At 59.5% G+C, this 13,534-nt stretch overlaps 1 protein-coding gene across 1 annotated transcript in view; it reads left to right on the forward strand.

Annotated features, from left to right (window-relative positions):
* The first annotated feature begins 271 nt into the window (after positions 1 to 271).
* Positions 272 to 13,534, forward strand: part of LOC112315388 (maestro heat-like repeat family member 5) — a 33,835-nt gene continuing 20,572 nt past the window's right edge. The window contains exons 1-10 of the mRNA XM_024572071.2: positions 272 to 351; positions 3,813 to 3,994; positions 4,722 to 4,867; positions 5,536 to 5,664; positions 8,120 to 8,279; positions 9,372 to 9,424; positions 11,819 to 11,926; positions 12,158 to 12,274; positions 12,696 to 12,815; positions 13,319 to 13,465. Coding sequence (XP_024427839.2) covers positions 272 to 351; positions 3,813 to 3,994; positions 4,722 to 4,867; positions 5,536 to 5,664; positions 8,120 to 8,279; positions 9,372 to 9,424; positions 11,819 to 11,926; positions 12,158 to 12,274; positions 12,696 to 12,815; positions 13,319 to 13,465 — 1,242 coding nt within the window. The remainder of the gene's footprint in view (positions 352 to 3,812; positions 3,995 to 4,721; positions 4,868 to 5,535; positions 5,665 to 8,119; positions 8,280 to 9,371; positions 9,425 to 11,818; positions 11,927 to 12,157; positions 12,275 to 12,695; positions 12,816 to 13,318; positions 13,466 to 13,534) is intronic.

Here is a 13,534-nt window from a genome sequence, read left to right on the forward strand (position 1 = left end):
GTGTCAGTGGGGGCTGGCCCCAGGGGTCTCTGGGCCCAGCTGCGAACCAGAGACGGAAGGTCAGGTCCGAGGCCACACTGGGAACACAAGCCCAGACCACCGTGTCCAGTTTCACCACACTGTCCCTGGAAAGCTGCCCTGTACACAGGCACCATTGTGACCTCAGGGGTGAGGTCAGGGCTGGCAGGACCTGGCAGGGGAGGCCCAGAGAGAGGGCTACCCTGCCGGGCACGAGGACAGGGCCTGAGGGTTCTCCTAATCACACCCGAACATGGACGGGAAGCGTTCGGAAAAGCCAGGCAGCCACTCCATGGCTGACAGCATGTCATCGGCTCTGTCCCAGAACCCCAGGTCAGCCAGCGCCAGGTTGGGACCTGTGGGAGCCCAGGAGAGGACCCCGATGCCTGCTTCCCACAGGGGCCCTGGCCTCTCCCTCTCTCTCTAGGGAGAAAGCCTCCCTGTGGGGCGTGAGGGCAGACCCCCAGGCGCCAGGGAGGGAGGGGCCCCGGCAACCACCGGAAGCTGGCGGGGGCGGCTGGGAGGGAGGAAACTGCAGTCAGCCACTCGGCTGCAGACTGCTTGTGAGGACCAAAGGTGCGGCCACCCGCATGTCGGTGCAGTCCGCACGGCTGCTGTGGGAGTGGACAGGCGGACAGGCTGCCCTCCTGTTCTCCTGAGCTTCAGCTTCTTCCTCAAGGAGGGCTCCTCTCGGAGCTTCGGGCCCCAGGGTCCCGAGTGTCCTGGGCGGCCCCAGGGGCAGCTCCACCTTCCTCTGCCCGCTCAGCCCCAAGCTGCAGGGCACCTTCCTTGGGGCACAGGAACACCCAGCCCCCCAGACTCAGCTTTGGAGCCAGGGGGGCCTGCGAGACCCTCCCTGTGCGCTGTTCTGGGAGCAGCCTCGACCTGCGGATTCTGTCGTTCCGATGTGCGCTCCCTTGTCTCCGTGGGGGCGGTCAGGCCTGCCTCCTCTTCGCCATGTCTGCAGCTGGTCGTGTTCTGGCGGCTTCTTTGTAGTAGAACCACATTCCATCTTGGTCGAGGCAGGGCAGGGGTGCCGATTTGGGGCAAGATAGCAGGTGGCAGTGGTGCCTGTGGCCAGTTCGGCCTGGGCAGGGGCCCTGCCGGGCACGGAATTGGCGCCAGCCAGGCCTCATGTGGAAGGCCGCACTCTCCAGGATGCGGGCCTCGGGGTCAGGGCCCAGGTCTGAACCGTCACCACCCTGCAGAGGCCACGGGTCCTGCCTGGAACAGGCCACTCTGTGTCCCGCAGGTCGTGGGGCTTGTGTGAGGCCACCCCCACTGGGCGCAGTGGAGGCGATGGCGAGGTAGAGGTCAGGTGACGAGAAGGGAAGCTGGGGGAGCTGCCCTATTCCCAGTAGGCCTCCCATCATTCATCACTCATTCATTTCTTCAGTCAGCCAGCCACACCCTGAGCATGTCCTCAGCCAACCTCCTGAACCAGGCTTCTTAAAGTCTGACCCCCCACAGCTGGTCCATCGCATCCCCCTTGATTCCCCCATGTCCCTGTTCCCAGCTGGCACCAAGCCTTGCTCTTTGTCTGCTCATCATCTCTCCCCCAACAATGGCAGCCGTGAGGGCAGGGGTTTCGGTGGGTTCTGTTCCCTGGGCGGTGCCGGCACACCGAAGGCACTGAACAAACACCCCCTGAATGGATGATGGCCGGGAGGACCGCGCCTGGCCCGGCGCTGTGGAGCTTGGGGGCGAGGTTTCTGCCCCCTGGTAACGCGCTGAGGAATCACTGCGCGGCGGCCTTTCTCGGCCACTCGGTTCCTGTTAGCTGAGCAGTATCCCCGGATTGAACGCGGTTTCTGCCCTCGCCACCTGAAGGACACATGGATATCTCCCACACGCGGCTATTGCAGATAACGCCGCTCTAACCGTGTGTGTGCAGAGTGTGGTCTGAGCATCAGCTGCTTTTGCACTGGAGCCAGCGCCTAGGTGTGAAAGAGCCATGGAGGATGCTGAACTACGTACATCTAGCTCCCTCCGGACGCACCAAGCTGCCCCCTTACTGGCTGCACTGCGTGGCTTCCCAGCCCCCCGACCCCGCAGGGCAGAAGGCGTCCCACAAGGCTGCGCCCTCCTCTGCACTTGCTGTCCTCCGTTCCCGTGACCAACACTGTTCTGGTCACTGGGTCACGGTGTCCACCGGGCTGTTCCTCCGTCTCCCTCTCGGGGAAGGGGGCCCAGCATTTTGCTGTTTATTCGCCATTTTGTTATCTCCTGGGGCGGGGGGGGGGGGGGGTCTGTTCCAGTCTTGTGCCCAATTTTGACAGGTTCTCGGTGAGTTTGTGTTCTCTGTGTATTCTGGGTGGAGGCCTTTATCCGAAGTGGGGTGCACAAAGACTCCCCCCAAGTCCACAGCCTCTCTTCTCTGTTCCAGATGGCTTTCCAAAAGCAGCAACTCTCCATTTGGATGAAACCCAGTTTGATGATTCTTTTCTTTTATGGATAGTCTGTTGGTGTCCATCTGAGAAATCTGTCTAATCTGAGACCATGAAGCTTCCCTCCTATATTTTCTTCTAGAAGTTTTAGAATTTTAAGTTTTACTTTTAGGTCTATGACTTACTTTGAGTTAATTTTTGTACATAGATGGAGGCAAAATCAGGAGGTTTCACGTGTATATACCCAATAATTGCCCCCCGCTTGTCTGTCCCCTCCGAATTCAATTGCTTCTGCACTTTTGTCGAACGTCAGTTGGCCTTGTACGTGTGAGTCTTTTTCTGGACTCTGCTTGGTTTCATTTATTTATATTTCTGTGCTTCCGTCACACTATATTGTCTCGTCTGCTATAGCCTTGCAACAAATCTGGAAATCATTTGTTACTTTTCCATGTAAATTTTGAGAACAACTTGTTGATTACCACACACACACAAATCCTGCTGGGTCTTAATTGGAATTGTAATAAACACTCAGATACATTTAGAGAAAGGTGATGTCTCAACAGTATTGAGTCTTCCGATTCAGGACGTGGTATGTCTCCTCTCATCAAAGGCTCCTTGGTTTCTCTCGTTGTCATTTTGCACTTCACGGTGCAGAGACCTTGCAGTCATTTGTAGGCTTGCACGTCTCATGTACAAGACGTATAACTTGTACGTCGCATCATCTTTATAACCTGTCTCATCATCTTTAGTGCTATTATACACGGTGCCTTTTGAATTTCAATTCCCAATTACTTATTGCTAGCTTATAGAAATAGGACCGATTTTTACATACTGACTTTATACTTGCAAATTCGATAAACTCACGTTTTAGTTCTTACAGCTTTTTTTTTTATGGGGAACCACGGGAGGATTCCCGTTTTGAATGACGTGACCTGACACATTTCGAACATGGTGAAGCACGTGGACGGGTGAAACACTGAGACACCCTCCTTCTCAGATGCCCCAGTCCCCACCTGCTCCGGATGCTCTCTGGCCTCCGCCCCAGACCCTGGCAGGCACAGATGGTGGCCGGGGCAACTTGCGTGGTCCTGAGAAGCCTGGGTCCTCCTCCAAGTCCGACAAGAGCTGGAGGCTGGATGCCCTACACTGAACCCTGGTCCACCCACCGTGTCTGGCCTGCCAACACTTGCTGGGGAGTCAGGACCCCCGCCCCCCCAGGCCCACAGCATACTTCCAACTCAACAGTGTCTCTGAGGCGGCAAGACTCCTGCCCCGCCCCCCAGACTGTCCATCCGCCGAACAGAAGGGCGGACACCTGAGAGGACGGGACCCAGCCTGACCCGACCAGGGTGCTGTCAGTGTCCCCTGTGCCCAGGCACAGGCACCCAGGACCCCTTTCCATTTCAGAATCTCCTCCCACATGTCGGAATCCTCGAGGGACCTGTCTTACAGGAGGGCACCTCAGAGTTCCTCCCGCAGGGACCGAGCGGCTCACCCCACCACCATCCTCCTGTGCAAGTCACAGAGCAGCCAGGCCGCCCTGGCGCCGCGGGAGCACAGGGAGTTCCTGGAGAAAGCCTGCAGTGCAGGTGACCGCCCCTCCCTCGCAGTCAGGACTTACCTCGCCCACCCTCTGAGTGCCCAGAGCCTTTCGAGCGGCCGCCCCACAGAACCAGAGTCCGCTTGTGCTGGGCAGGGCCCCCAGGGCTGCAGAACCCTTCAGTACACAGCCGGGCCCTGACCCCTCTCCGAGCCCCCCAACCCAGCCCTCTGACCACGCAGGGTGAGCGGCAGTGAGTGCGGCCTGGCTGGACAGAGGGACCAATAGGTGGAGAGAGAGCAGGATGGATGATGGGTCAATGGATGGGAGGATGGGTGGATGATGGATGGATGGATGGATGGACGGACAAATCAATGGGTGGACAGATCGATGAGTGGACGAATGGACGTGTGTATTAACAGTTGGATTGGTGAGTGTTAGGATGGACAGATGAGTGGAGGGACAGATGGACTGAAGAACAGACAAGTGTGTGAATGTGGAGGAGGCTGGACAATGGGTCGGTGGGGAGGTGGATGACAGATGAACGGATAAATGGATGAAAAGCTGGCTGAATCGATGAACGGATGGGAATAGAGGTGCATTCCTGTTGCTTGGATCTTGAACGGAGGGCCGGACGGCCAGGAGGCCCAGGAATGTGCCCGGCGCTCCAACGCTCCCTCTCAGACCACTCTTCCCGTGCCCAGCCCACGCAGCCCTGCCGGTGCCCCACCCCCCCCCACAGCCCACCCCTCACACGCCCTTGCCATGCGCTTTAGCAATCTGCTTCAAGATGCTCCGAGACCTGAGTGTCTCCGACTCCACCCACCTGAGCTCCATTGTCCAGAAGATCAAGAACATGGCCCACGAGGCCCCCAGCCTGGTGCTGGAAACCATCCATGACTACTTCGTGAACAACCCCAAGGTGGGCGCTGCTCGGCCACTCGAGGAGGCGGGGGGCAGGGGAGGGCTGGGTCCCAAGGCGGGCTCGAATCTCGGCTCCTCCACATAGCAGCTACGTGATTTGGGCCGAGTCAATCTCCTCATATGTCCAAAGGGCTGAGCAGGGAGGGGGGAAGTGGTCCCATAAGAGTTGACTGACCTGAGAATAATCTCGTGATACAGATGTTATGGTGCCCGTAGGTGAGGAAACTGAGGCTTAGGGAAGGAAAGTGATTTGCCTAAAGTCACAGAGCCATTCAGAGGCCGAGATGGGTGGGTGGGTGTGTGGATGGATGGATCTGGATCGTTGGTGGGATGGATCTCCGGGTGAATGCCTGCTGGGGACGGCGTGTGAGTTCTAAGGAGTGAGTAGACACAGGAATGCCTAAATAAACTGGCTTTAGAGATGGAACACTTGAAACCCGATAGCAGTTCCTGAGGACAGAGACAAACTTTTATTCATCTGTCTCTGCAAAACCTAGTTCAAGGCCCGCATATGCTCGTAGTAGGTGTTCGATCACTGGTTACTGGCCAGATGGCCAAATGCATCCACTTGGGATCTTTCCCCTGGGCCCCCGCCCCACCCCCCCACAAGCTTTCACGGCGACCCCTAACGTGGCCCTGAGCCTCTGCCTGCTTTGCCGCCCACAGGTCTCCAGCTGGCACAAGCTGCGGCTGTTCCACATTCTGGAGACAGTCATCGGAGTCAGTGACTCGCTGGAGGAGAGCTGGGAGAAAACCTTCATCACACTGGCCCTGGAGAACATGACCAAGTCCACGGTGGGCCTCCCTCTCCCCGACTCCTGGGGAAGCAGACAGCCGCCCCAGGGAGCCAAGGATGCTGGGGCGGCCCAGCCTTGGGTTGGCCAAGTGACTCCTGTCCGTTTTCCCATTTTCTTACCACCGGCCCCTTCCAAGGGACAACCTCACGTACCCATTTCCCAGCTGAGGCAGGTGAGGCCCAGAGAGCTCATTGCTGTCTGGACCTCAGGCCCTGTCAGTGGAAGAGCTGATGTTTGCCGCAGCTCAGCACCCTCCCCCCACAGGCCCCTGCCCTGCAGTGGGCTCCGGGCCCCCTCCCCACCCCCGTGCTTCCCTCACCCCAGCCTCTGGAAGTCTCTGTGAGTCTCACCCACCCCCCGGGCTGTCACTCAGCCCTGGGTCACCCACCTTCAGGGTCCCACACAGAGACGCACAGGTCCTGATCTGGACCACCCACCAACCGCACCCCCCCAGGCATCACTCCAGGGGCTGCCCCAGGCCGGCCAGCGGTCTCAGCTGGGGTGGCTCCAGGGCCTGGGGGCCTGTGGCTCCCACTCAGACCACTAGCCGAGGGCAGCCCCAGGCTGGATGAACCAATAAACACATAAGCAGTCGTGACCGGAGAGTGGTGGTCAGTCACCGCCGTGGGTCCAAGCCCTGGCACCCCACGAGGCAGGAATGGGCGTGATTTAGCCCCCGACAGGGATGGAGGGGCTGGGGGGCTACGCTCAGGAGACTTGCCTGCGGTCACTGCCCAGCTGGCGAACGCGGGTGTGACGAATTCCATGCTCCCCACAGAGAGGCCTGCATGTTGCCCCAGTCAGAAAAAGAGGAGTGTCCATACCCTACGATATTCTTCTCAAGTTCTTTTTAGGTTATAGAAAAGGGGTTTAACTCAGTATTGTAAAGTAAATCAGGCACATTTTAAAAGTGCAAGGCATCATGTATAATTGACAGACTAATAATAACAATATTGAAGAGCTGGGGGAGGGGCAGTATGACCCGGCTGTGGGAGGCTGCAGGGTGTCCAGGTGCGGCCAGGCTGCAGCCCTGCCGAGGGTGGACAGGAGCCCCCTGGGGCAGCCTGCGGCGGGTATGGGCAGTGCGGGGGGCCGAACCCAGCCGGGGCAGGGCCGGCACTCCTGTGGGGGCCACGTGCTGGTCCAGGACTCACAGAGGCGGGCAGGTCCAGGCCAGCCAAGCGCATCTCAGCCTCCGAGCCCACCTCTGTCAGGGACTCCACCCCCTCTTCCCCAAACCCCCCTCTGTCCCCGTCACCTCCCTCCCGAAGCAGACAGGTGCCCCAGGAGCTCCTTGAGAACGTGTGTTTGGGAAGCAGGACTTTGAGACCATGCCTTTCGGGAAACCTCTGAGCTAGTCGCCTGGACTATATGCATGGCCGACGATTACCCCCATTGTCTTTCTGCCCCCGGTGTGGCTGTGGAGACTCCAGAGCCAATCTGAACACTGCTCCCTTATCCGAGGCCTGCCTTTCTGCGGGCAGGCTTCTGGAACCTTCTCTTTGTCCTGCACACTCTGCGGTTCCACAGTGGTGGGCCTCGCTCTGGGGCTGCTTTTAGCCACCAAGCCTGGCGGGCCTGCATCCTCGCTTGCTTCGTGGAAAGTGGCTGACACTAGCTCACTGGGGACAATGTCCTGTGAGTCTGTTCCCGGCCCCAGGGATACCATGGCGCAGATAAGGCGCTTTGGAAGGCTGCTAATATCCTTATCTTCCTCTCCTCCTCCATCTCTCTGTCCTTTGTCCCACCCTCTGAAGTCGGTCCTTATCTTCCAGCCCTCCTAATTGAGTTTCCCACCCGTGCCTCTGCGTCTTTAACTTGCAAGACATCTTGATTCGTTCTTGGAATGTTCCTCTCTCCTACCACGCTGTTCATACTTTCGCAGATGCGGTATCTTCTCTTATCTGTCAGAGGATATTAAAGAGGGTTTTGCTGGAAGTTTCCATCTCTCTGTTTGGCCTCTGCCTCCCCCGAGCTACTTGTTTCCGGGCTTCATCGCATTTGTGGCTGTGGGTTGTTTTCACTCCCACGTCCAAGGCCTTCCCCCACGGGGCTGTCTGCAGGGTCAGGGGTCGATTGGGCGCCCCAGAACACACAGGTGGGCTGATAGGGTGTGGAGTCTGTTGTGGAGTAGAGGTGAGCCCTAGGCCCCCTGCACCCCCACATCACAGCTCTGTGTCTCCCTCCCGGTCCAGTGCCCGGCCTGGGGGCTGAGGCCTGGCGGTGCTGGAGGACACCCAGCCTCCCAGCTCAGAAACCCTCTCAGCTCCTCCAGACACCAGGCCCCCAGAGCTGCAGGACTGCCCAGGTGTGTGCATTGGGGAGGGCATCTGGCCCCTGACCACTTCTTCAGCCGCTTCACCCCACCCCCGCCAGTCGCAGAGGCCGGAGACATGTGTGAGGTGCCGCAGTGCCCGCTCTTATGCTCTTGCATCGGCCCCCCTTGCCCACAGGAGCTGAAAGAGGCGTACCAGGACGCGGCCAGCAACCTGCTGGTGGCCGTCTGCAGGCACTCGTGGCGGCGGGTGGCCCGGCACCTGGAGACTGAGGTCCTGACAGGCGTCTTCCCTCATCGCAGCCTCCTCTACGTGATGGGCATGTTGACCTCTCAAGGTACATCCCGACCTTGGGTCCTGAGGCGCCCCAGGCTACCCTGTGCCCCCAGGCCAGTGGAGTGGGGGTGGGAGTGGGGCAGGTCATGGAGAGAGATTGGGAGAGCGCTGGGGGGTGAGGCAGAGTGCAATCCCGCCCACCAAGCACCCCACAGCCCCCCAGTCCTGCCGGCCCCTGCCGGGACCCCTGTGGAAGGGTAGCCCTGCCCTGCTGGGCTGCCCCATTCCCACTGGAAGTTGGGGTCTTGCTAGGATGAGGGCTTAGCTAGTGCAGATAGCAAATGCTGACGAAGGCCCGGCCCATGCTGGGCTCCCTGCCGTTAGGAAGGAGCTCACGGGAAGGCAGATGCCAGCTCTCACTGGGCCCTCCTTCAGCCATTCACTGCGTGAGCTCAGATCACCAGTGCTCAGCTGGAGAGTCACTGGGCTGTCCTGGTGGCCATCAGGGAAGGCTTCCTGGAGGAGACAGCCAAGTCTCAGCTGTGCCTGGGGGGAGGAGGAGGATTTTGAGGAGGGAATGGTGTACATGCCTCAGGACCTTAGGGAAGAATTGGTTGGCAGTGTCAGCAAGAGGGTGGGGACGGTGCAGGACACAATGTGGCCCCAAAGACCGTGCTGGGGGGTGGAAATACTGCGGTCTGGGAGAAGGCAGGCTCCAGTGTACCTCAGCTTTGCAGCCCTGCCCTGGAACTGGCAGGGTGGGCAGAGGTTCCCCTGTGCCTGGGGTGACCTGATACCCCCAGGGTCAACTCTGAAACCCTCTGAGGCTGGGTTTCCCATCTCACAATGTCCACCTCTCTCAGCCTTATTTTCTCCCCTTGTGGGGACCCCAGCACACCCCCAAGGGCCACTGGTGAGCCTCCCAAGGCCCCCTGAGATCACACAGCACAGCCTGAAGGGCCACAACTCCAGGCTGGCTCTGGACCCCAAGTTCAACCACAGTTCAGTCCTCAGAGCTCACTTCCACCCTGGAGCTGAGACAAGCAGGGACCTTGACTCAGCCCAGGGTCCAAGGGACAGAGGACATGGAGCCTGAGGTTCGGTCCTGGCTGTGGCCGCCAGGCCAGCCTCCAGCAACTGCTCTCTCCCACAGAGGGACCCCTCAGCCAGGCCGAGAGGGAGAGCTGGGAGGAGCAGCTGAGCAAGGTAGGGAAGGAGCCCAGGCAATAGGGAGAGGGCAGTGGGGAGAGGGGAGCAGGCAGCACACCAACACGTGGGGATGTGGGGAGCCCCACTTTATAGATGAGCAAACAGGCCTGGGGAGGGGAGAGGACTGGACCACAGTCACGGGGCTGGTCCCCGGGGGCATTTGGGATTTGAATGTTGGCCCCTAAGTGGACGGCCCAGGGCTGGTGCCCCGAGCATACGAAGTCCTTCCCACCCCTCCTGGGGGTGGGGCCCACAACTGAGAGGCCCCAGAGGATGCAAAGGCAGATGGATCTCTGAGCCAGGCAGCAGGGAGCAGGTTGGGGTGGACTGAAGACACCAGAGCCAAGGCGTGGTATCCGTGCCGGGTCCGTCTCTGACCACCTGCCCACACAAGGGCCTGTGTGGCTGGGAGGAGAGACATGGGACCCCCTGCTCACCTGGGTTCAAGTCCAAATTCAACCAATTGCAGCCAGGTCCCGGCAGACCTACACTGTCTCTCGGTGCCTTAGTTTCCTCACCTGTCCAATGGGGATGAAAGTACCCGGCTCAGGGGTGTGTCGTGAGGGTTACAGGATAAAGTCCACATACGGGGCTTGTCCAGTGTCCGTGTTTATCATCACATGGCCGCGGCAGCAGAACCGTCCCAGTTATCTGTGCTCTTGCAGAAATAAGACGAGCAGCAGCGGCGACACGAGTAACTAATAGACAAATAAGACAGGAGATCAGGCTACAGAGGACGTGCACAACCTCATTAGCCGGACTGATCTGACTGACATTCCTCTGGAAGGAGGGCAGCACTGTCACCCAGACCCAGTCGCTGTGGGCCCGGGCGAGGTTCCTACACGCACAAGGACCGAAATCGAGCCCACACGTGCTCAGCCCAGAACATAAGTTAAAGGCCAATAGCAGCAATAGGCCTGGAGAAACTTCAGATAGCTGGAAAATGGACAACACAGCTGCTGCAAGGCACCCAGGGGTCCCAGGAGAAATCACTCGGGGAACTGAGGGACGAGGAGAACGCCACATGTGGAAATGGGTGTGGCTCGACCATCAGCAGTGGAGAGAACGAAAATTCTGTTTTTATTTTTATTTGTTTAAAGATTTTATTTATTTATTTGTTAGAGAGAGAGGAAGGGAAGGAGAAAGAGAGAGAGAGAAACATCAACGTGTGGTTGCCTCTCACGTGCCCCCCACTGGGGATCTGGCCCACAACCCAGGCCTGTGCCCTGACCAGGAATTGAACCAGTGACCCTTTGGTTCACAGGCCAGCGCTTAACCCACTGAGCCACACCAGCCAGGGCAAACATTCTATTTCTAAATGCCTATATTAGAAAAGAGAAAAGGTGTCCGATCTGTTATCAAAGCCATCACTTTAAGGAGCTCTCAAAAAAAAAAAAAAGAAAAGAAAAGAAAATGAAACCCAAAGTAGAAGGAATAAAACTAGAGGAGGGCCCTGGCTGGGTGGCACCTTTGGCTGGAACATGGCCCCGTGCGCGGAAAGGCCCCAGCAGGCGCCCGGGTCGCGGATGCACCCTCGGTCCGGGCGCCTACGGGCGGCAGCCGATCACGGTTTCTCCCTCCCATCAGTATTTCTCTGTCTGTCTCTCGCTCCCTTCCTCTCTGTCAAATCACCATATTGTGTGTGTAAAACGTGCAACCAGCAACCATGGCTGTGTACGCACTGCACGCAGGGTTGTCACACCCGTGGTAGGTCGTCACTACACTCGAGCATAATGCGCATCCTCGTTTTTCCCTCAAAACTCAGGGCAAAAACATGCACTTTATATACAGCAAAATGCGGGTCATAAAAAACATATACTCAGGTGCGGATCAAGATGTTAATTAATTAATTGATTGAAGTGTGTTTTATATTCTGAAATAAACTAGAGGAGGGAGGGAGGAGAGTCCGTAAAGGGACAAACGAGGGGGAGCGACTGAAGCCCGAGGTGGGGGATGCCGACGAGGCGAAGGGACAGCTCCCTGAGGGGCCAGTGCAGGAACTGGATCCACCACCCACAGGGCACCCCCCACAGCCCCACTCACAGAGCGGCAAGGGCAACGGCAAGATTGCAGGGAACAGGGCCGTGTAGATAGAACAGCCAAACGCCCTGAAAAACCACAAATGACCCGTCTGACCCAGGAGACCCAGAAGCTCCAAGCCATCCTGTTTCAAGGACGCGGGAGCCACAATTACACACCCGCCCACAAAGACACCTCCAGGGGCTCGGGTTCCTCCTGGTGGACCCTATCCCAGAAGAGGGAACGGGGCAGCAGGCCAATGATGAGTCAGAGCACTGAGTGGCCGGGGTCAGGGAGGGGCCGGGTGGGGGGTTGGGAGGGGCCCCAGCTTTCAGGGAGGGGCTCCAGCCCTGCCCCCCCCGCTGCTCGCAGATAGCCGCCAAGTCGGTGCAGTTCCTGAACGCAGACGCCTGGCCCAAGGAGCTGCTGTGGGCGCTCACCAAGCCTGACCAGACGCACCAGGAGCAGCCCCCCGAGAAGGTGGGCCGCACTCCGCCTCCCGTCCACTGGACGCAGGGCCCGGGCCCCAGGAAGAAATCTGTGGGCCCAAGAGAAATGAGGGGGAGGGGGCCAGACTCAAAGACCACCCCTGCAGCTTCCCCACCAGGCAGGCAGCGGACGGCCCTCAGAGGGCGGCTGCAGGTCATCCAGGTGGCCCGGGGACGGGCAAAGCGGGGTCAGACTCAGGACAGGAAGCCGACCCTCCCCTAGGCCTTCCTGTTCGTCTTCTATGGGCTGATCCTTCAAGCTGAGGACAATGGTGCCACGGTCAGAACGCACCTGCAGGCCCTCCTGCAGACCTCCCACCGGTGGCCCAAGCAGAGGGAGGTGAGGACCAGCCCTCGCCCGCCCCTTACTGACAAACCCTGCCCACAGGCTCAGCCTGATCCCGGTCGCATCACAGCTCGGGTTCCCCTTTGCGTCACACACCTAGTTCCTGGGTCGTTCTGACCTCTGGCTCCTGTCTGCTCAGAGCCGGGGGCAGGGGGCAGGGTGGGCACAGGCCTGCAGGGAGTTACGCCTCCTTCCTGCCGCCCTCCACCCTCCAGACCCCACAGGAGAAACCCCACCGGGGTTGGGCTCGGAGTTGCAAGTGCCACAGAGGGTGCGGGGCGGGAGGTGGACGTCGGTGACCCCAGACAAGGCCCCTCCCTTTCTGAGCCTCAGTTCCTCAGTTTCCACACCCTCAGTGAGGGGCCAGGCCTGGTCCTGGGACCCCACATGCTGGCCGTCTTCCCCCACCCCTTAGGGCATGGCTATCACGGTGGGGCTGGCCGCAGCCCGCCACCTGGACGACGCGTGGGCCGTCCTGGAGCATTTTGGCCAGAGCGACCCCATCAAGTGCAGCCTCCATAGCTTCTCCCCGAAGGTACTGCTCTGGGATCACTGGCCCCCCCGGCACAAGCTTTGGACCAGACATCCCGGCCCCCGGTTTGGCCCTACCTCTACGCCAGCCTGCAGGGTGGCCCCCTGTGCCTCAGTCTCCCCTTCTGCCCTCGCCGGTTGTGGAGGCTGAGATGAGCCATGCTGGGAAGTGCTCTGTGACAGCTCCCGGCGTGGCAATGGTGGCTGCTTGGGTTTGCCAGTAGCTCTTTGACCAGGAGTCTTGTCTGACACACAAGACAAGGCCAGAGGTCAACCTTGTGCCCCCGGGGGTGGACAGACCAGCCACTGCACCCCGGATAACTCCCACGGACAGAAACATTTTTCCCTGTTTTCTGCTGAGGTAAACCGAGGCCCGCCACCCCTCAGAGCGTCCCGTCTCCAGTCCCCTGCTAGGTCCTGGGGCAGCTCCCATCACTGTTCCCCCGGGGCGGGGGTGGGGAGGTCCAGCAGGGCCCTGACGCTCTGCATCTGCCCGCCCAGGGCCAGGCCTCAGAGGACCTGCGGTGGAAGTGGGCCAGCAGCACCATCCTCCTGGCCTACGGTCAGATGGCGGTCAAGGCCAAGGCCCACATCCTCCCATGGGTGGACAACATCTTGTCACGGATGATCTTCTTCTTCCGCTACAGCTCCTGGGTACGTCCAGTGCCTGGGCCGCCCCCTCTCCCCCTTGGCATGGCCTGCTGCCACATGTGACTGAGGGTC

Source organism: Desmodus rotundus, chromosome 8, assembly GCF_022682495.2.
Source record: "Desmodus rotundus isolate HL8 chromosome 8, HLdesRot8A.1, whole genome shotgun sequence".
In the NCBI taxonomy this organism is placed as follows: domain Eukaryota; kingdom Metazoa; phylum Chordata; class Mammalia; order Chiroptera; family Phyllostomidae; genus Desmodus; species Desmodus rotundus.